This window comes from Pristiophorus japonicus, chromosome 3, assembly GCF_044704955.1.
Source record: "Pristiophorus japonicus isolate sPriJap1 chromosome 3, sPriJap1.hap1, whole genome shotgun sequence".
In the NCBI taxonomy this organism is placed as follows: Eukaryota; Metazoa; Chordata; class Chondrichthyes; family Pristiophoridae; genus Pristiophorus; species Pristiophorus japonicus.
Window position 1 is genome coordinate 234,251,566 of NC_091979.1, and position 23,523 is coordinate 234,275,088.

Consider the following 23,523-nt stretch of genomic DNA (forward strand, 5'->3'; position numbering starts at 1 on the left):
GAATACCTTGTTTTTATTATTCATTCTCAGGATGTGGACATCATCATATAAGGTGAATCAGTAAGTACTGGCAGTCCCAATGACCTTAGGCTGCTCATCTGCAATTGGGCTGTGAGAAGAAACAGCTGGAAAGGGAGCATTGAGACATAGGAGTTTGGACCCAACACGAGATGCAAAAATACTCGACTCGACCCCAACCAATCTGTGTCTGCTGTGGGAAATGCCGAAGAGATGGTTGTGAATTTTTGGACTCTCTATTCTCCACCTGTGCATGCTGAATCGTTGAGTATATTCAAGGCTGAGATAGATTCAGATTTTGGGACTCTCGGAGATTCAAGAGATATGGGGATAGTGCATGAAAGTGGATTTGAGGTCTGTAATGTATGCACCTGTGAGGATGCTCACAGGTTGGTAGAGCTGTTGACTCAATGGAGTGCTCTCTACACAGGAGTCCTCCCCTTATTTATTGGGGACTTGACCTGGAGGGTGTTGCGAGGCAGTCCCGTGCAATAGGTTTTTAAGTCGGTTCACGGGCTCCCAGACCATCTGCAATTTCTGCGGTCTGGAGGAGTCCGTGTTCCATGTATATGTGCAATGTGTGAGGTTGCAGCCCCTGTTACAATATTTGAAGGGGCTGCTCCTCAAATTTTGGTTGCACTTCAGTCCCATGCTCCTGATCTTTGGGCACCCTGTGCAGAGGGGAGCGGGCAGGTCAGAAGGCCTCCTCGTAGGACTGTTCCTGGGCATGGCCAAGGTGGCCATCAACCGGTCCAGGCAGCGGGTGGTCAAGGGGGTCATTCAGCCCGACTGCCTGCCTCTCTTCCGTGGTTACATCCGAGCCAGGGTGTCCCTGGAGATGGAGCACGCGTTGTCCACCGGTACGCTCGCGGTGTCCACCGGTACGCTCACGGCCTTCCGCGAGAGGTGGGCGCTGGAGGGACTGGTGTGCATCATCAACCCTGGCAACCAAATTTTAATTTGATTTAAGTTTTGGTAAAACGTTAATTGGTTTAATTGTTGGTTTTAGTGCCCCCCTCCTCGTTAATAAGGGTGGTTTTACACCAAAATAGTTGTAGAGCTGTTGAGCTGGGAGTGGCTTAGCCAGTCACGTGATGTTCACAAGACTCAATAAAACCCCAGCCAGTTGGGTTCAGGGGATCCACGATGAGGCAGGTGGTTGTGAGCCTGGTGGATGAACTGGTGATGTGTAGTGTGATTGTTAAGCCTTTTGCTAATAAACAAACTAGTTTTTAATAGTAATGGGGTTGAAATCCCGGCTCCCCGGATCCGTACGGAGTGTCTACGGACCCGGGAAGGCATCGCAAAAGCCGGTTTTCAGTGCACAATGCGCATGCGCTGAAAACCGGCATTTCCAGTCTGATCTTCCGTATCTCGGCAGCCAGGACATTTGCAAGAGCAAGATAGCGGTATTTACCCATATCTTGCCCAACAAATGTCCTGAAAACTCTTGCGCCTGATAAAAGCAGGCGCATAGCCTACTTTTATAGGCGTAAGAGTTTTAAAATAAACAAAAACATTTTAAAATAAAATGATAAAAACAGATTTTACTGTTAAAAACCCTTCCCACTATAGTAAATTTATTTTAAACCATAACTTACAAACTTTGTTTTCAAATTAGGAAAAATATTTTTTTTTATATAACTTTAATTTAAATTAATAAAAAAATGTGGTGTACTTTTTCTATTTTGTATTAGTTTTGGTGGGGGGGTTCTCATTCATCATAATGGGAACTCCAACTTACCTGATTGGCTGCCTAGAGCCATGTGACTGCAGCTCCAGCCCTGCGCATGTCTTGACGTGCACGCGCTGCGATGCGCAGTCAGTGGTGGGCGCAGGACCGGGAACTATCGTGGGCGCAGCAGGAACAGGTAGGTGCACATCTTTTTTAAAGTTTTTTACCCGATGGCCCACGGGAAGCAGCCGACCGGGATTTCTGGGCCAGTGTGTTGCTATGAATTCTTAAGCAAAGAACCCATGAAGAAAATACATTACAAGGTCAAAGATCAGCGGCGATCTTAGTGAATGGCGGAGCAGGCTTGAGAAGCCAGATGGCCGAATCCTGCTCCTATTTCTTCATCATAGGCAATCCCTCAAAATCGAGGAATCTTGTTTTCACTCTAAAAGTGAGTTCTTGGGTGACTTGAACAGCCCAATATGGGAATTACAGTCTCTGTCACAGGTGGGACAGACAGTGGTTGGAGGAAAGGATGGGTGGGACTGGTTTGCCGCACGCTCTTTCCGCTGTCTGCGCTTGGTTTCTGCATGCTCTCAGCGAAGAGATTCGAGGTGCTTAGCGCCCTCCCGGATGCACTTACTCCACTTAGGGCGGTCTTTGGCCAGGGACTCCCAGGTGCCGGTGGGGATGTTGCATTTTTATCAAGATGACTTTGAGGGTGTCCTTGAAACATTTCCTCTGCCCACCTGGGGCTCGCTTGCCGTGTAGGAATTCGGAGTAGAGCGCTTGTTTTGGAAGTTTGTGTTGGGCATGCAGACAATGTGGCCCGCCCAGCAGAGCTGATCAAATGTGGTCAGTGGTTCGATGTTCTTATGTACTCACATTTAATGCGTATGAAATGGAGAGCCCGACCAGCCCACTGTCCAGCCTGCCTCGGGCTATCACGGCAAACAGCACAGTAAAGAACACCACCAAATTGCCAACAAACTCCAGGCGAATGGCAAGCCACCTGCACCGAAACATATGGTGATGGGATGGTACAGAGGGGTGAGCAGCTGACAGCACAGGTTAAATACAAATACATCTACATAAGGCCTTTCACACATCTCTCGCTCAAAGATCCCGACCCATTTCATGTGCAGTGTATCATAGAAATTTATAGCACGACAGGAGGCCTTCCTGCCCACTCTATCCAGGCCCCTCATGATTCCCATAAGGTCCGTGCAGCAGAGCAGGTCTCCAGTTGTCCTGGTTAACCCTTGCCACTAGATAAAGGCCTAGCTCTGTCGAGCCCGTGTGGTGGCTGATGTGCAACGGTCACCACACGTTAAAAAAATCCACCCACAGGCATCTTCCACCCCCTCGATTGGAGTTCAGGACTGGAACATCGGGTCCTTCATTGAAACATCTGTGAACTCTCGTGGAAGCAAGTCATCCTCGTTCAAGGGACTGCCTATGATGATGATGATGATGATGATGAATTCTATACACCTCAATAAGAGGTCCTCCCTCAGCCTCCTCTGTTCCAAAGAAAACAACTTCAGCCTATCCATTCTTTCCTCATAGCTAAAACTCTCCTGTCCAGGCAACATTCTCGTAAATCTCCTCTGCACCCTTTCCAGTGCAATGACATCTTTCCTGTAATGTGGTGACCTGAACTGCACACGGCACTCCAGCTCAATTACCTCTCCTCAGATAACAGCTACTTCTTAGAGCAGAGAAGATTAAGGGGAGATTTAATAGAGATGTTCAAAATTATGAGGGATTTTGATATAGTAGATAGAGAGAAACTGTTACACTGCCAGGAAGGTTGGTAACCAGGTTTTAAGATAATTGGCTAAAGAACCAGAGGGGTGGATGAGGAGAATGTTTTTATGCAGCGAGTTGTTGTGATCTGGAACGCACTGCCTGAAAGGGCGGTGGGAGTAGATTCAATAGTAACTTTCAAAGGGGAATTGAATAAATACTTGACGGAGAATTATTACAGTGGTATGGGGAAAGAGCAGTGCGGGGAAGGGGGGGGTGGGGAGGGGCAGTGGGACTAATCGGATTGCTCTTTCAAAGAGCCGGCACAGGCACGACGGGTCGAATGGCCTCCTCTTGTGTTGCGTGATTCTACGATTAATTGAATATTCTTCTCCTTTCGAACTCCGTGGCGTCCTGCGCTATGGGTATGGGTTTTTCACCACAAAACAAAAATGTTACACAAAGCATAAGCGAACACACACGCAGTACCTGTTGGCCACAATCCAGGGAAAGACACACTTTTGGTTTTCATCCACAATCTCCTCGTTGTGGTCCAGGAATCGGGCCTGGTGTCCGTAGGCTCGGATTACACTCAGACCTGTCACTGTCTCGCCAAAGTGCGAGTAGATGGGAGACCGGGACACGGAGTCCAGCCGCCGGAGCTGTCGCGATGTGATGATGTAAAAGCGCTGAAATGGCAATTGGATTCCTGGGTCATGAACAGGTCCAGCACGGGTTAGATACATAGTAAAGCTTCCTCTACACTGTCCCATCAAACACTCCCAGGGCAGGCACAGCACGGGTTAGATACAGAGTAAAGCTCTCTCTACACTGTCCCATCAAACACTCCCAGGGCAGGCACAGCACGGGTTAGATACAGAGTAAAGCTCCCTCTACACTGTGCCATCAAACACTTGCAGGGAAGGTAGAGTACATGTTAGATACAGAGTCAAGCTTCTTCTATACTGTCCCATCAAACTTTCCCTAGGACAGGTACAGCACAGGTTAGGTGCAGAGTAAAGCTCCCTTTACACTGTCCCATCAAGCACTCCCTGGGCAGGTTCAGCACGGGTTAGATACAGAGTAAAACTCCCTCTACACTGTCCCATCAAACACTCCCAGGGCAGGTACAGCACGGGTTAGATACAGAGTAAAGCTCCCTCTACACTGTCCCATCAAACACTCGCAGTGCAGGTACAGCACGGGGTTAGATACGTATTTACTGGTCAGAAACAGGCCATTCGGCCCAACAGCTCTATGCTCCACACAAGCCTCCTCTCATTCTAATTACTTCATCTAACCCTATCAGTATACTTTTCCATTCCCTTCTCTCTCATGTACCTATTTAGCCTCCCCTTAAATGCATCCAAACTATTCACCTCAACCACTCCCTGTGGCAGCGAGTTCCACATTCTCACCACTCTCTGAGTAAAGAAGTTTCTCCTGAATTCCCTATTGGATTTATTAGTGACTATCTTATATTTATGGCCTCTAGTTCTGATCTTTCCCACAAATGGAAACATCTTCTCTGCATCTATCCTATCCCAGCTATTCACAGTATATATAAATGATCTGGATGGGGGAACCAAATGTAATATTTCCAAGTTTGCTGGTGACACAAAACGAGGTGGGATTGTGAGTTGTGAGGAGGATGCAAAGACGCTGCAAGACGATTTAAATAGGTTGAGTGGGTAAACACATGGCTGATGCAGTATAACCTGGATAAATGTGAAGCTATCCACTTTGGTAGGAAAAACATAAAGACAAAGTATTATTTAAATGGTGATGGCTTGGGAAGTGTCGATGTACAGAGGGACCTGGGTGTCCTTGTACACCAGTCATTGAAAGCAAAATGCAGGTGCAGCAAGCAGTTAGGAAGGCAAATGGTATGTTGGCCTTCATTGCAAGAGGATTTGAGTACAGGAGCAAGGATGTCCTACTACATTTTTACAGGGCCTTGGTGATAGAGCACCTGGAGTATATTGTGCAGTTTTGGCCTCCTTACATACGAAAGGATATACTTGCCATAGAGAGAGTGCAGCGAAGGTTCACCAGACTGAGATGGCAGGACTGTCGTATGAGGAGAGATTGGGTCGACTGGGCCTGTATTCACTAGAGTTTAGAAGAAAGGGAGGGGATCTCATTGAAACATATAAAATTCTGACTGGGTTGGACAGACTGGATACGGGGAGGATGTTTCCCCTGGCTGGGAAGCCTAGAACAAGGGATCACAGTCTCAGGATACGGGGTAGGAAATTTAGGACCGAGATTAGGAGAAATGTTTTCACTCAGAGGGTGGTGAACCTGTGGAATTCTCTATCACAGAAGGCTGTGGAGGCCAAGTCACTGAATATATTTAAGAGGGAGTTAGATAGATTTCTAGACACAAAAGGCATCAAGAGGTATGGGGAAAAAGCAGGAATATGGTGTTGAGATAGAGGATCAGCCATGATCACATTGAATGGCGGTGCAGACTCGAAGGGCCGAATGGCCGACTACTGCTCCTATTTTCTAAGTTTCTATGGATACACCGAACAGTAAGAGTCCTGCCAACGTTACCTGTACGAAATAGTAAAGGGCAGCAAGTGGTACAATCACAATGGTGAAGTATGGTGTGGCCAGGCAAATGACGAACAGTGTGCCGATAACACCAAAGACAATGGACAGCCAGCTCCGCAAGGACATGGGGATGGTCTCGTCGATGGTGTAAATGTCCTGCACAGGGAGAGATAGAAAACTGCAAATGTTAAGAGGATTTGAGTATAATAGTGAAGACATCTTAGTGCAATCCTATCGGGCCCCGGTGAGACCGCACCCTGGAATGTGGTGTACAGTTTTTGGGGGGGGGGGGGGTGAAATTGCCCCCCTTTCTATAAGGCCCGTGGCTGTCTGGATATTGCCCTCCTTCAGTTTTGGAGTGGTGTAGGGGAGACTAGAACTAGGGGGCATAATCTTAGAATAAGGGGCCGCCCATTTAAAACAGATGAGGAGGAATTTCTTCTCTCAGAGGGTTGTAAATCTGTGGAATTCACTGCCTCAGAGAGCTGTGGAGGCTGGGTCATTGAATATATTTAAGACACAGATAGACAGTTTCTTAACCAATAAGGGAATAAGGGGTTATGGGGAGCGGGCAGGGAAGTGGAGCTGAGTCCATGATCAGATCAGCCATGATCGTATTGAATGGCGAAGCAGGTTCGAGGGGTCGTATGGCCTATTCCTGCTCCTATTTCTTATGTTCTTATGTAGCTACTGCATTGTGCGTGCGGCGACACCTTATCAACCGGCGACGGCCCATTTCTGAAATTGCCCCGTGGGAAATTGCCCCTTTCGACTGTTGCTCCGCGGGAGCGGCGCTGGTCAGTGCCACTGACGGCTTTTGCTGTCGGTGCGCTTCCTGTGGCTAGGCAGCCCAGCTGCCCTTAAAGGGGAGGTGACACTGCCAGCGACTCCAGTTTATTTTATGCCGACTGCCGTGTCGGGCCGACAATTGCGGTCTGTGGGTTTCGGCCGGGCCGCCGACAGGCAGCCTGTCACCCCCCCCCCACCCCTCCTTGGGTGCCAGGCCCGCTAGGCCGGGCTAAAACCCTCCCCGAGTGGCCAGTGTTCGCCCCTAAAGTGGCTGCAGAGTTCGCAGAGCCCCCCACCGCCCCCCCCTTTAACTGATGGGAGGAGGCACGTTGTGATGCGCCGTCAGCTCGGTGCTGATGCCTTGCAGTGGTGGCTACTCCGCTCCGCCTTCACTTCCGGCCCCGATGGTGAGGCCACTTCCGGCCCACACACAGATACCCGAGTTTCTCCGGATTGTTCGCCTCGTGCATTGGGGCAGGCGGAACACTTGGAACTCGTTTCGGGCGGTGGGCAATTTCGGCCCCTGGATCTCCTTACCTAAGTAAGGATATACTTGCCATAGAGGGAGTGCAACAAAGGTTCACCAGACTGATTCCTGGGATGGGGGGATTGTCCTATGAGGAGTGGTTGAGTAGACTAGGTCTATATTCTCTAGAGTTTAGAAGAATGAGAGGCGATCTCATTAAAATATACAAAATTCTTACAGGGCTTGACAGGGTAGATGCAGGGAGGATGTTCCCCCTGGCTGGGGAGTCCAGAACCAGGAGGTCACAGTCTCAGAATAATGGGTCGGCCATTTAGGACTGAGATGAGGAGAAATTTCTTCACTCAGAGGGTGGTGAATCTTTGGAATTCTCTGCCCCAAAGGGCTGTGGAGGTACAGACGTTGAGAATATTCAAGGCTGAGATCGATAGATTTTTGGATATTAAGGGAATCAAGGACATGGGGACAGTTGAGGAAAGTGGCGCTCAGGTAGAAGATCAGCCATGATTGTTGTGTATGGAGAAAGAGTCAAACTGAACACTGTGAGCTCAAAGTAAAGTGTGACCTTAGTCTTTTATTGCAGGCCTCCAGAGTGCCTCTCCAACCTGTGAGGCCTCCTTAAATACCTGTGCTCCCAAGGGATTATGGGATCCCTTGGGACTCCAGGGGATGAGCCCTCTCATGGCTGTACAGAGTAAATACAAGTTCACATATATAACAATGGTCTCATTGAATGGTGGAGCAGGCTCGAGGGACCGAATGGCCTAGTCCTGCTCCTAATTCTTATGTACTTATAACTGACAATTTAAAAAAAAACTCTCCTTCCCTTGTATTGGATTCCCTCGAGTGTAGAAGATTAAGGGGTGATCTAATTGAGGTGTTTAAGATGACCTGGAACGCACTTCCTGAAAGGGTGGTGCCAACAGAATCCGTGGGAATCCTCAAAAGGGAATTTGACAACAACCACAACTTGCACTTATATAGCGCCTTTTTACGCAGAAAAACGTCCCAAGGTGCTTTACAGGAGCTTAAATCAGATTAACTTTGACACCAAACCATGCAAGGAGATATTGGGACAGGTGACCAAAAGCTTGGTCAAAACGGTAGGTTTTAATGAGTGTCTTGAAGGGTGAGAGACAGAGAGGTTTAGGGAGGGTATTCCAGTGCTCAGGGTCTCGGCAGCTGAAGGCTCTAGAAGAGGACTAATTTTCAGGGCTATGGGGAAAGAGCATGGGAGCGGGACTGATTGGATAGATAATTCAGTGAAAGGCAGGGTGGGCCGAATGGTCTCCTTCTGTGCCATATCATTCTATGATAATGTTCAAAGGGACCCTGAAAAGATGCCTCCAATGCCTGGCGCGACCTCCACCGCCTAGAAGGACAAGGGCAGCAGGCGCATGGGAGCACCACCACCTCCACATTCCCCTCCAAGTCACACACCATCCTGACTTGGAAATATATCGGCTGTTCCTTCATCGTCGCTGGTTCAAAATCCTGGAACTCCCTCCCTAACAGCACTTTCACCGCACGGACTGCAGCGGTTCAAGTCGGCTCACCACCACCTTCTCAAGGGGCAATTTGGGATGGGCAATAAATGCCGGACTTGCCAGCGACGCCCACATCCCGAGAATGAATTTTTTTTTTTACTTCATCTAGAGAGGGCAAGAAGTTTCCCACTCGTCACTATCCAATAGTGTGCTGGGAGATGGGTGCGAGTGTGAGTATCATTTCAATGGTGATCGCTTGGGAAGTGTCGATCTACAAAGGGACCTGGGTATCCTCGTACACCAGTCATTGAAAGCAAACCTGCAGGTGCAGCAAGCAGTTAGGAAGGCAATTGGTATGTTGGCCTTCATTCCAAGAGGATTTGAGTACAGGAGCAAGGATGTCTTACTACAGTTATACAGGGCCTTGGTGAGACCGCACAGGAGTATTGTGTGCAGTTTTGGTCTCCTTACGTAAGAAAGGATATACTTGCCATAGAGGGAATGAAGCGAAGGTTCACCAGACTGATTTCTGGGATGGCAGGACTGTTGTATGAGGAGAGATTGGATCAACTGGGCCTGTATTCACTAGAGTTTAGAAGAATGAGAGGGGATCTCATTGAAACATATAAAATTCTGACGGGGTTGGATAGACTGGATGCGGGGAGGATGTTTCCCCTGGCTGGGAAGTCTAGAACAAGGGGTCACAGTCTCAGGATACGGGGTAGGAAATTTAGGACCAAGATGAGGAGACATTTTTTCACTCAGAGGGTGGTGAACCTGTGGAATTCTCTACCACAGAAGGCTGTGGAGGCCAAGTCACTGAATATATTTAAGAGGGAGATAGATAGATTTCTAAACACAAAAGGCATCAAGGGGTATGAGGAAAAAGCAGGAATATGGTGTTGAGATAGAGGATCAGCCATGATCATATTGAATGGTGGTGCAGACTCAAAGGGCTGAATGGCCTACTACTGCTCCACTTTCTATATTTCTATGTGGGTGGTTGGAGGCTAATGGGTGATGCCCCCTACATAGAAAGTCATCATCATAGGCAGTCCCTCGAAACGAGGATGTCCTGATTCCACGCCGAAAAGGGATGAGCTCACAGATATTTCAATGAAGGACCTAATATTCTGGATTCCGAACTACATCTTGAAGGGTGGAAGACGCCTGTGCGTGGATTTTTTTAACGTGTAGTGGCCGTTGCACCCCAGCCACCACATATGCTTGACAGAGCTTGGTCTTAGTCCAGTGGCAAGGGTTAACCAGGATGACTGAAGACCTGCTCTGCTGCATGGACCCAGTGCGCACACATATCGCAGTGTGGGCTGGCCCGTGCTGCCCCTGGGCCCTCGCCGATCCTGGGCCTCGAACACATCCCTCTACGTGTTATACAGCGCCTTTAATCAAATGTGCAATCTTCCCGGCTTAGCGCAGACCTGTTTGGCCAGCGAGCCGGCAGGGCAGCTGTCAGGAGAGTAGATTCTACCAGAAAGAGGCCTACCTTGGCAAATCTGTTGACAATCCTTCCTGTCGGTGTGGTATCGAAGAACATCATGGGAACGTGCATGATGTTGCGGAGCATGTGGGAATACAGGTCCCTGGAAGCGGCGATTGTCCCCCCCGTAATCAGGATTACGCCGAGGAGCACAAAGACACCTGAGGGAAAACACCAAGCAAGTTTATTTTTCCCCCTCCCAAACTTTTTCTCTGACTTTAGTCAGAACAGGAGGATGCCTTTCGGCCCCTCGAGCCTGTTCCGCCATTCAATGAGATCAGCCCACACTGCAATACGTGTGCTTGCACTAGGTCCATGCAAGCGCTCTACTCGGAACTCCTTCATGGCAAACGAGCCAAAGGTGGGCAGAGGAAACATTACAAGGACACCCTCAAAGCCTCCCTGATAAAATGCAATATCCCCACCGACACCTGGGAGTCCCTGGCCAAAGACCGCCCTAAGTGGAGGGAGTGGGAACTCAGGGACGACTCCAGTGTCCCTGACGACTACGTGTGCGGGAAGTGTATACACCTCCAGCTCTTGACGGACCGCGTTGCGGAGTTGGAGCTGAGGGTGGATCCACTCTGGAGCATCCACGATGCTGAGAATGACGTGAGTAGAACGTGTAGCGAGTTGGTCGTACCGCAGGTGAAGGGTCCACAGCCAGATAGGGAATGGAAGACCAGCAGGAAGAGCAGTGCAAGGAAGGTAGTGCAGGGGTCCCCTGTGGTCATCCCCCTGCAAAACAGATGCACTGCTTTGAGTACTGTTGAGGGGGATGACTCATCAGGGGAGGGCAGCAGCAGCCAAGTTCATGGCACCATGGCTGGCTCTGTTGCACAGGAGGGCAGGAAAAAGAGTGGGAGAGCGATAGTGATAGGGGATTCAACTGTAAGGGGAATAGATAGGCGTTTCTGCGGCCGCGACCGAGACTCCAGGATAGTATGTTGCCTCCCTGGTGCAAGGGTCAAGGATGTCTCGGAGCGGGTGCAGGACATTCGAAAAAGGGAGGGAGAACAGCCAGTTGTCGTGGTGCACATTGGTACCAACGACATAGGTAAAAAAAGGGATGAGGTCCTACGAAACGAATTTAAGGAGCTAGGAGCTAAATTAAAAAGTAGGACCTCAAAAGTAGTAATCTCGGGATTGCTACCAGTGCCACGTGCTAGTCAGAGTAGGAATCGCAAGATAGCGCAGATGAATACGTGGCTTGAGGAGTGGTGCATCAGGGAGGGATTCAAATTCCTGGGGCATTGGAACCGGTTCTGGGGAAGGTGGGACCAGTACAAACCGGACGGTCTGCACCTGGGCAGGACCGGAACCAATGTCCTAGGGGGAGTGTTTGCTAGTGCTGTTGGGGAGGAGTTAAACTAATATGGCAGGGGGATGGGAACCAATGCAGGGAGACAAAGGGAAACAAAAAGGAGACAAAAGCAAAAGACAGAAAGGAGATGAGGAAAAGTGGAGGGCAGAGAAACCCAAGGCAAAGAACAAAAAGGGCCACTGTACAGCAAAATTCTAAAAGGACAAAGGGTGTTAAAAAAACAAGCTTGTAGGCTTTGTGCCTTAATGCAAGGAGTATCCGTAATAAGGTGGATGAATTAACTGTGCAAATAGATGTTAACAAATATGATGTGATTGGCATTACAGAGACGTGGGTCAGGGCTGGGAACTCAACATCCAGGGGTATTCAACATTCAGGAAGGATAGAATAAAAGGAAAAGGAGGTGGGGTAGCATTGCTGGTTAAAGAGGAGATTAATGCAATAGTTCGGAAGGAAATTAGCTTGGATGATGTGGAATCTATATGGGTAGAGCTGCAGAACACCAAAGGGCAAAAAACATTAGTGGGAGTTGTGTACAGACCTCCAAACAGTAGTAGTGATGTTGGGGAGGGCATCAAACAGGAAATTAGGGGTGCATGCAATAAAGGTGCAGCAGTGAAAATGGGTGACTTTAATATGCAGATAGATTGGGTTAACCAAACTGGAAGCAATACGGTGGAGGAGGATTTCCTGGAGTGCATAAGGGATGGTTTTTTAGACCAATATGTCGAGGAACCAACTAGGGGGAAGGCCATCTTAGACTGGGTGTTGTGTAATGAGAGAGGATTAATTAGCAATCTCGTTGTGCGAGGCCCCTTGGGGAAGAGTGACCATAATATGGTGGAATTCTGCATTAGGATGGAGAATGAAACAGTTAATTCAGAGACCATGGTCCAGAACTTAAAGAAGGGTAACTTTGAAGGTATGAGGCGTGAATTAGCTAGGATAGATTGGCGAATGATACTTAAGGGGTTGACTGTGGATGGGCAATGGCAGACATTTAGAGACCGCATGGATGAACTACAACAATTGTACATTCCTGTCTGGCGTAAAAATAAAAAAGGGAAGGTGGCTCAACCGTGGCTATCAAGGGAAATGAGGGATAGTATTAAAGCCAAGGAAGTGGCATACAAATTGGCCAGAACTAGCAGCGAACCCGGAGACTGGGAGAAATTTAGAACTCAGCAGAGGAGGACAAAGGGTTTGATTAGGGCAGGGAAAATGGAGTACGAGAAGAAGCTTGCAGGGAACATTAAGACGGATTGCAAAAGCTTCTATAGATATGTAAAGAGAAAAAGGTTAGTAAAGACAAACGTAGGTTCCCTGCAGTCAGAATCAGGGGAAGTCATAACGAGGAACAAAGAAATGGCGGACCAATTGAACAAGTACTTTGGTTCGGTATTCACTATGGAGGACACTAACAACCTTCCGGATATAAAAGGGGTCAGAGGGTCTAGTAAGGAGGAGGAACTGAGGGAACTCCTTATTAGTCGGGAAATTGTGTTGGGGAAATTGATGGGATTGAAGGCCGACAAATCCCCAGGACCTGATGGACTGCATTCCAGAGTACTTAAGGAGGTGGCCTTGGAAATTGCGGATGCATTGACAGTCATTTTCCAACATTCCATTGACTCTGGATCAGTTCCTATCGAGTGGAGGGTAGCCAATGTAACCCCACTTTTTAAAAAAGGAGGGAGAGAGAAAACAGGGAATTATAGACCGGTCAACCTGACATCGGTAGTGGGTAAGATGATGGAATCAATTATTAAGGATGTCATAGCAGCGCATTTGGAAAGAGGTGACATGATAGGTCCAAGTCAGCATGGATTTGTGACAGGGAAATCATGCTTGACAAATCTTCTGGAATTTTTTGAGGATGTTTCCAGTAGAGTGGACAAGGGAGAACCAGTTGATGTGGTATATTTGGACTTTCAGAAGGCTTTCGACAAGGTCCCACACAAGAGATTAATGTGCAAAGTTAAAGCACATGGGATTGGGGGTAGTGTGCTGACATGGATTGAGAACTGGTTGTCAGACAGGAAGCAAAGAGTAGGAGTAAATGGGTACTTTTCAGAATGGCAGGCGGTGACTAGTGGGGTACCACAAGGTTCTGTGCTGGGGCCCCAGCTGTTTACATTGTACATTAATGATTTAGACGAGGGGATTAAATGTAGTATCGCCAAATTTGCGGATGACACTCAGTTGGGTGGCAGTGTGAGCTGCGAGGAGGATGCTATGAGGCTGCAGAGCGACTTGGACAGGTTAGGTGAGTGGGCAAACGCATGGCAGATGCAGTATAATGTGGATAAATGTGGGGGTTATCCACTTTGGTGGTAAAAACAGAGAGATAGACTATTATCTGAATGGTGACAGATTAGGAAAAGGGGAGGTGCAACGAGACCTGGGTGTCATGGTACATCAGTCATTGAAGGTTGGCATGCAGGTACAGCAGGCGGTTAAGAAAGCAAATGGCATGTTGGCCTTCATTGCGAGGGGATTTGAGTACAGGGGCAGGGAGGTGTTGCTACAGTTTGTACAGGGCCTTGGTGAGGCCACACCTGGAGTATTGTGTACAGTTTTGGTCTCCTAACCTGAGGAAGGACATTCTTGCTATTGAGGGAGTGCAGCGAAGGTTCACCAGACTGATTCCCGGGATGGCGGGACTGACCTATCAAGAAAGACTGGATCAACTGGGCTTGTATTCACTGGAGTTCAGAAGAATGAGAGGGGACCTCATAGAAACGTTTAAAATTCTGATGGGTTTAGACAGGTTAGATGCAGGAAGAATGTTCCCAATGTTGGGGAAGTCCAGAACCAGGGGTCACAGTCTAAGGATAAGGGGTAAGCCATTTAGGACCGAGATGAGGAGAAACTTCTTCACCCAGAGAGTGGTGAACCTGTGGAATTCTCTACCACAGAAAGTTGTTAAGGCCAATTCACTAAATATATTCAAAAAGGAGTTAGATGTAGTCCTTACTACTCGGGGGATCAGGGGTATGGCGTGAAAGCAGGAAGGGGGTACTGAAGTTGTATGTTCATCCATGAACTCATTGAATGGCGGTGCAGGCTCGAAGGGCCGAATGGCCTACTCCTGCACCTATTTTCTATGTTTCTATGTTTCTATCCGGGAGGGCGCTGAGCACCTCGAGTCTCATCACCGAGAGCGTGCAGAAATCAAGCGCAGGCAGCGGAAAGAGCGTGCGGCAAACCAGTCCCACCCACTCTTTCCTTCAACGACTATCTGTTCCACCTGTGACAGGGACTGTGGCTCTCGCATTGGACTGTTCAGCCACCTAAGGACTCATTTTTCGAGTGGAAGCAAGTCCCCCTCGATTCCGAGGGACTGCCTATGATGATGATGATGATGGAGATCCGTGCAGCAGAGCAGGTCTCCAGTCGTCCTGGTTAACCCTTGCCACTGGACCAAGACCTAGCTCTGTCAAGCCTGTGTGGTGGCTGGTGTGCAACGGTCACCCCACGTTAAAAAAATCCATGCACAGGCATCTTCCACCCCTTCAACTGGAGTTCAGGACTGGAACATCGGGTCCTTCACTGAAACATCCGTGAACTCATGTGGAAGCAAGTCATCCTTGTTCGAGGGACTGCCTATGATGATAATGGTTACAGCACAGAAGGAGGCCATTCGGCCCGTCGAGCCCATGCCGGCTCTCTGCAAGAGCACTTCAGCTAGTCCCACTCCCCCGCCCTTTCCCCGTAGCCCTGCAAATATTTTTTCCTTTGAAAGCCACAATTGAATCTGCCTCCCCCACCCTTTCAGGCAGTAAATTCCAGATCCTAACCACTCGCTGCGTAGCTTCTTTGGGTCGCCTTTGTTTGTTTTGCCAATCACCTTGTCTGTATTTTAACACCATCTACCTGCCTTGGTTCCGTAACCTTTAATACCTTGCCCAACAAAAAACTATCAATCTCAGTTTAGAAATGTTCAATTGACCCCCAGCCTCCACAGCTTTTTGGGGGAGAGAGTTCTAGATTCCCACTGCCCTTTGTGTGAAGAAATGCTTCCTGACATCACCCCTGAATGGCCTGGCTCTAATTTTAAGGTTCTGCCCCTTGTTCTGGTCTACCCCACCAGAGGGAATAGTTTCTCTCGATCTCCCCTATCAATCATCCTGAACACCTCAATTAGATCCCACCTTCATCTTCCACACTCGAGGGAATACAAGCCCAGTCTGTGCAACCTGTCCTCATAATTTAACCCTTTGAGTCCCGGTATCATTCTGCGCGGTTCCCCCTCCGAGGCCGATATATCCTCCCTGAGGGGCGGTGCACAGAACTGAACACAGTAAAACAAATAGCAACAGAGACCAGAAGAGCAATTTAGTTTGGCTTATATAACATGAAAGAAAGACTTGCATTTATATAGCGCCTTTCACGCCCTTAGGTCATCCCAAAGCGCTCTACAGCCAACTAAGTATTTCTTTTGAAGTGTAGTCACTGTTGTAATGTGCAAAATGCGACAGCCGATTTGCGCACAGCAAGCTCCCACAAACAGTAATGTGATAATGACCAGTTAATCTGTTTTTTGTTATGTTGATTGAGGGATAAATATTGGCCCCAGGACACCGGGGATAACTTCCCTGCTCTTCTTCAAAATAGTGCCACGGGATCTTTTATCTGAGAGAGTAGACAAGGCCCTCGGTTTAATATCTCAATCCAATAATTGGAGAGTTTTTTCAAAGAGCCAGCACAGGGACGATGAGCCAATTGGCCTCCTCCTGTGCTGTGTGATTCTGCCTCAGACAGGAAACCTGGGTATGGTCCAAGTACCAGACAATGAGAGTGATAATTGAGGTAAAGCTGACCACTGACCCTGAGTGTTAAACTGAACGCCACTGTCGTGAATTTGTTTCATGAGTTCTTTGCTTAAGAATTCATAGCAACACATTGCTTTTAAGAACTAGTTGGTTTATTAGCAAAAGGTTTAACAATCACACTACACATTACCAGTTCATACACCAGACTCACAACCACCTGCATCATTTTGGATCTCCCGAACCCAATTGGCTGGGGTTTTATTGAGTCTGGTGAACATCATGTGATTGGCTAAGCCACTCCCAACTCAACAGCTCTACAACTATTTTAGAAGAACATTAAATCAAGTGCCCCCTTTTGTAAGGGCACCAAAACCCACAAAGTATCTAACAAACATTAAAGGGAACCTTGTCAAATCAAATTAAAATTCTGTTCCCTGTTGGAATGATGCACTCCAGTCCCTCTGGTGCCCACCACTTGCGGAAGGCCGCGAGCATACCGGTGGACACCCCGTGCTCCATCTCCAGGGACACCCTGGCTCAGATGTAACCACGGAAGAGAGGCAGACAATAGGGCTGAATAACCTCCTCCCTCAACTGCCTGCTGCCTGGCCAGGCCCAGGAGCAGTCATACGAGGAGGCCTTCCGACCTGCCCGCTCCCCTCCGCACAGGGTGCCCAAAGATCAGGAGTGTGGGACTGAAGTGCAACCAAAATTTAAGGAGCAGCCCCTTCAAATATTGGAAGAGCGGCTGCAACCTCGCATATTCAATAAAAACGTGGAACTCGGACTCCTCCAGACCGCATAAATTGCAGGCAGCCTGGGAGCCCGTGAATCGACTTAAAAACTTATTGCACGGGACTGCTCCGTGCACCACCCTCTAGGCCAAATCCCCAATAAATAGTGGGAGGACTCCTTTGTAGAGTGCACTCCATCGGGGTCCCCGCGTCCTCCGGACGGCAAGATGGTGCGCCATGGCTTGTCCGGACGGCAGATGAGGATGGCAAGGTTGAGAGTGTGCAGGAGCAGCCCGTACAGGAAACCCCTCCGCGCAGAACTGAAAGGCACGGAGGGGATTTCCCCGAGGCGGCTCAAGTTGTGAGACGCCGGCTCCCGAGGGAGGTTTCAGGGCTTGGCACCGATGAGGAATTCTGTCCGGACGGGGGTCAGTTCGGACGGGATCTCCCCATGTACTTGAGTCTCCTCGACACACCTAACGGAGTCAGGGCCCAGCGCTGTTTTTAGCGACACGATGGCATCGGCCGCACAGCGGACGTCAGCCCAGTTTAGGCGCCGTGCCAGCACGTCTGGCACCATCCAGCCCGCTCCTCCGCCATCGAGAAAGTCCCTGACCCTGGTCACCTTGCCAGCCACAGCCCTCTCATCCGCCTGCCACCTAAAACCTCAATCGTGGAGGTACGGATTCCTGAGCAGCGGTTCCCGAAGGACAGCTGCTACTCCAGACGGGGGAGAACTGCGTTTGGTGGCGACTCTGCTCCAGACCCTGATGAGTTCCTGGTAAAAGACAGGTAGCCCCTGCATGACGGTCCTAATGCCCCCCAGGCTCACAAACAGGAGCTGCATGTCGTAATTGAGACAGTACTGCTGGCAGAAGAAATATGTCGCCAGCGCACACCATCTAGGAGGGGGCTCAACGTAGAGGTATCTCTGCAGGGTCTGAAGACAGAAAGTCGCATGCTGGGTACTGACGCATACCAACATCTGATCGCCCTCCCTAAGCTCACCAGCTCTACAAACCTGTGCGTATACTCACAGGTGCATATATTACAGGTGGTGGAAGCAGATTCAACAGTAACTTTCAAAAGGGAATTGGATAAATAGTTGAAAAGAAACAATTAACATGGCAATGGGAAAAGAGCAGGTGGAGTGGGACTAATTGGATCGCTCTTTCAAAGAGCCGGCACAGGCTCGATGGGCCGAATGGCCTTCTTCTGTGCTGTGTGTGTCATGTATTCAACCAGCATTGTAACCCATGTATAAACTGACCTAAATTGTACACCGTGAGAACACTGACCACTAGGTGGGAGACACTCCTAACCTGGACCTTCAGGTATAAAAGGGGAAGCTCCACCCACCTTCATCACTTGAGTGCTAAGGAATAAAGGACAGGTCACAGACTGACCTTCTCTCAAGCATGGGCCTCGTGTGCATTTATACTGTGTAGTAAGGACGTATCAATGACGACAAGAAACTGGGATTTAAACCACGCGAGCATGGCTACTAGCAGAACAGACGAGAGGTACTGTGTTAAGGAATGGTTGGGACAGAGATTCAACATTGTTAAAGCAGCACACAGTTCTCCAGGCAGACAAGGGCAGTCAGGCATGCCCCAACATGTAGTCGAACCCAGAGGGGGAGTTCGACAGAGACAATGGCAAGCTGAACAGCAATTCACGCCATTGCAAGGGACAATGCGGCCAGTAATGGGGCCATCAACACCTGTTAATGGTGCACTCAAGGACAATAACAGGGACAGTTAGGGACGATCAACTGGCCAGGGATCTTTTGTTTCAAACCGCAACTCATGCTGGAGGCGTGGAGGCATACATTCAGCCGGAGTTTGCAGAGATGAGCAAAATACCTGCAGAAATTGCAGAAATGGACACTGGGGGAAATCGCTGGAAGCTGAAGTTCAGCGAGTACATGTGGAGCACGTATACAGTTCATACACCAGGACGCCACCAATAATGATGAAAGTGCTCCTCAATAGCATCCCAGTATCAATGGAGTTAGACACGGGTGCCAGCCAGTCCCTGATGGGTATCAAACAGTTCGAAAAGTTGTGGGCATCCAAGGCCAGGAGGCCAAAATTATTGCCGATTGACGCACAGCTACGGACTTACACAAAGCAGATCATTCCGGTGCTAGGCAGCGCCACGGTAGTCGTGACCCACAAAGATTCGGAGAACAGGTTGCCACTCTGGATTGTCCCAGGGGATGGTCCCGCACTACTGGGGAGGAGTTGGCTTGCTGTCATGAACTGGAAATGGGGCGATGTCAATGCAATTTCCTCTGTGGAGCGAGTATCATGCTCACAGGTCCTGGATAAATTTGACTCATTATTTCAACCCGGCATTGGCACTTTCATGGGGGCCAAGGTAGTGATTCACATAAACCCTGACGCCAGACCAGTACACCACAAGGCCAGAGCGGTGCCGTACGTGATGCGGGAAAAAATAGAAGGCGAATTGGACCGCCTGTTGAGGGAAGGCATCATCTCGCCAGTCGAATTCAGTGACTGGGCGAGCCCGATTGTGCCGGTGCTCAAGGCGGATGGGTCGGTCAGGATATGTGGCGATTACAAGGCCACCATCAATTGGGTGTCACTCCAAGACCAGTACCCGCTACCGAGAGCGGAGGACCTCTTTGCGATGCTATCAAAATTGGACCTGACCTCAGCTTACATGACCCAGGAGCTGGCGAGTGAGTCGAAGAAGCTGACCACCATCACGACACACAAGGGGTTGTTTGAGTACAACAGATGTCCATTCGGGATTCGCTCGGCCGTCGCGATCTTCCAACGAAATATGGAAAGCCTCCTCAAGTCGATTCCAGGGACGGTGGTTTTTCAGGACGACATCCTCATTACGGGTTAAGATACTGAAGAACACCTCCACAACCTGGAGGAAGTGCTACGCAGACTGGACCGGGTAGGTCTGCGACTGAAAAAGGCGAAGTGCGTCTTCCTAGCTCCAGAGGTAGAATTCCTGGGGATGAGGGTAGCAGCAGACGGGATCAGCCCTACTGCATCCAAAGACGGAAGCGATCCAGAGAGCACCCAGACCCCGTAACACGACGGAGCTGCGTTCGTTCCTGGGGCTCCTGAACTATTTTGGTAACTTTCTTCCCAAATTTAGCACCCTGCTAGAGCCGCTACACGTGCTCCTACGCAAAGGTCGTGAATGGGTCTTGGGGGACAGCCAGGAAAGGGCTTTTAATAGAGCACGCAATTTGTTATGTTCCAACAATCTGTTAACGCTATATGACCCATGTAAGAAACTTGTGTTAACGTGCGATGCGTCGTCCTATGGTGTCGGGTGTGTGTTGCAGCATGTCAATGCCAAGGGTCAGTTACAGCCAGTAGCTTATGCCTCCAGGCGTCTGTCCCAGGCAGAAAGGGGCTACGGGATGGTAGAAAAGGAGGCGCTCGCATGTGTGTATGCGGTAAAGAAAATGCACCAGTACCTGTTTGGCAGGAAATTTGAGCTGGAGACAGATCACAAACCCCTGACGTCCCTTTTGGCCGACAACAAGGCCATAAATGCAAACGCATCGGCCCACATACAGAGGTGGGCACTCACGTTAGCTGCCTATGACTACACAATCGGCACCGAAAACTGCGCCGATGCACTCAGCAGGCTCCCACTAGCCACCACTGAGGGGGCTACCGAGCATGCTGCTGAGATGGTCATGGCTGTTGAAGCTTTCGGAAGCGAAGGCTCACCCGTGACAGTCCGTCAGATTAAAGTCTGGACAAATAGAGACCCGCTATTGTCTCTAGTCAAGAAATGTGTCCTGAATGGGGACTGGGCAGCCACGTACAGGGCATGCCCTGAGAAATTTAAACCATTTCACAGGCGCAAGGATGAACTCTTGATTCAGGCCAATTGCCTACTGTGGGGAAACCGCGTAGTCATGCCCCAGATGGGCAGAGAGGTGTTCATCAGAGAACTCCACAATGAGCACCCGGGCATTGTCATGATGAAGGCAATTGCCAGGTCACACGTTTGGTGGCCAGGGATAGACGCAGATCTGGAACTTTGTGTTCGCAGGTGCAACACGTGTGCCCAGCTGGGCCATGCGCCCAGGGAAGCCCCCCTTAGCCCCTGGCCATGGCCCGCCAAGCCGTGGTCACGCATCCATGTGGACTACGCAGGTCCTTTCATGGGGAAAATGTTTTTGGTTGTAGTAGACGCCTACTCCAAATGGATCAAGTGTGACATTTTAAATTCAAGCACATCCTCTGCCACGGTAGAAAGTCTACGAGCAATGTTCGCCGCCCACGGTCTACCGGACATCTTGGTCAGAGACAATGGCCCGTGCTTCACAAGCACTGAATTCCAGGACTTCATGGCAGGCAATGGAATTAACCATGTTAGAACGGCACCGTTCAAGCCGGCCTCAAACGGCCAGGCAGAACGAGCAGTGCAGATAATCAAACAGGGGATACTCAGATTCCAAGGGGGTTCCCTACAAACCCGCTTATCACGCCTCCTGTTGGCCTATAGATCCCGACCACACTCACTCACAGGGGTTCCACCCGCAGAGCTACTAATGAAAAGGACGTTCAAAATCCGATTATCCCTTATACACCCCACCATGAAAGAAATTGTCGAGAGCAGGCGCCAGTCACAATATCACTACCATGACAGGAATGCGAGGGCGCGATGTATTGATGTAAATTATCCTGTTTTTGTTCTCAACTATGCTGCAAGGCCCAAATGGCTCGCAGGCACTGTGGTTGCCAAAGAGGGAAATAGGTTTCTGGTAGTTAAACTTACCAATGGACAAATCTGCCGCAAACATGTGGATCAAACAAAAAGGAGGTTCAGCAACCCCATAGAAGAAGCAGAGGAAGAACACGATATAGAGTTCACTCCACCACAGGTGACCGAACACCGGAAACAAAGGGAGGAGAGCCCAGTCACTGTGGGCAGTCCGGACAGGCCTGAGGCACTGCAAACAGCAGACACTCAGGCCAGCGCCCAACAACCGGAGCCCCAACTCAGGCGCTCTACAAGGGAGCGTAAACCACCAGAGAGACTCAACCTGTGATCCCAATAAGACTTTGGGGGGGAGGTGATGTCATGTATTCAACCAGCATTGTAACCCATGTATAAACTGACCTAAGTTGTACACCGTGAGAACACTGACCACTAGGTGGGAGACACTCCTAACCTGGACCTTCAGGTATAAAAGGGGAAGCTCCACCCACCTTCATCACTTGAGTGCTAAGGAATAAAGGACAGGTCATAGACTGACCTTCTCTGAAGCATGGGCCTCGTGTGCATTTATACTGTGTAGCAAGGACGTATCAGTGTGATTCTGCCTCAGACAGAAAACTTGCGTTATGGCCCAAGTACCGGACGACAAGAGTGGCAAATGAGATAAAGTTGACTGTTTCTTTGCCGGCTGTAATGTATGCACCTGTGAGTATGCTCACAGGTTTGTTGAGCTGTTGAATTGGGAGTGGCTTAGCCAGTCACATGATGTCCATCAGACTCAATAAAACCCCAGCCAGTTGGGTTCAGGGGACCCACGATGAGGCAGGTGGTTGTGAGCCTGGTGGATGAACTGGTAATGTGCAGTGTGATTGTTAAACCTTTTGCTAATAAACCAACTAGTTCTCAATAGCAATGTGTTGCTACGAATTACACAAGAACATAAGAACATAAGAAATAGGAGCAGGAGTAGGCCATATGGCCCCTCGAGCCTGCTCTGCCATTTAATACGATCATGGCTGATCCGATCATGGACTCAGGGCCACTTCCCTGCCCGCTCCCCATAACCCCTTAATGCCATCGGTTAATAAACTGTCTATCTCTGTCTTAAATTTATTCAATGTCCCAGCTTCCATAGCTCTCTGAGACAGCGAATTCCACAGATTTGCACCCTCTAAGAGAAGAAATTTCTCCTCATCTCAGTTTTAAATGCACGGCCCCTTATTCTAAGATCATGCCCTCTCATTCTAGTCTCCCCTATCAGTGGAAACATCCTCTCCGCATCCACCTTGTCAAGCCCCCTCATAATCTTATATGTTTCGATAAGATCACCTTTCATTCTTCTGAATTCCAATCAGTAGAGGCCCAACCCACTCAACCTTTCCTCATAAGTCTTAAGCAAAGAACCCAGGAAGAAAATACATTATGCCGCCCACTGACCCCGCCTGTTGAGTCACGACCCACCAACCTTGTGCGAGTCCCAGAGCCCCAAAGATGACAATACGCTGATCCCGCGCAGATGCCGGGTAGGTGGTGTTGGCATAACGGGTGGCATCGTTGGTCCAGTCGCTGAGCCATAGGTTCTGCCCAATGGCCGCCACGTTCTGAGCGAAGTACAGCAGCATTATCAACATGGAGTATAGCCAGCCAATGGCCCGCAGGTATTTCCAGTAGACCGAGAACTTCACCTGTCAATCAAAAATCAA

At 49.3% G+C, this 23,523-nt stretch overlaps 1 protein-coding gene across 1 annotated transcript in view; it reads right to left on the reverse strand.

Annotated features, from left to right (window-relative positions):
• Positions 1–23,523, reverse strand: part of abcc2 (ATP-binding cassette, sub-family C (CFTR/MRP), member 2) — a 278,866-nt gene that overhangs the window by 39,003 nt on the left and 216,340 nt on the right. The window contains exons 22-26 of the mRNA XM_070876416.1: positions 23,286–23,505; positions 10,266–10,420; positions 6,002–6,157; positions 3,932–4,131; positions 2,579–2,705 (exon numbers count right to left, since the gene is read on the reverse strand). Coding sequence (XP_070732517.1) covers positions 2,579–2,705; positions 3,932–4,131; positions 6,002–6,157; positions 10,266–10,420; positions 23,286–23,505 — 858 coding nt within the window. The remainder of the gene's footprint in view (positions 1–2,578; positions 2,706–3,931; positions 4,132–6,001; positions 6,158–10,265; positions 10,421–23,285; positions 23,506–23,523) is intronic.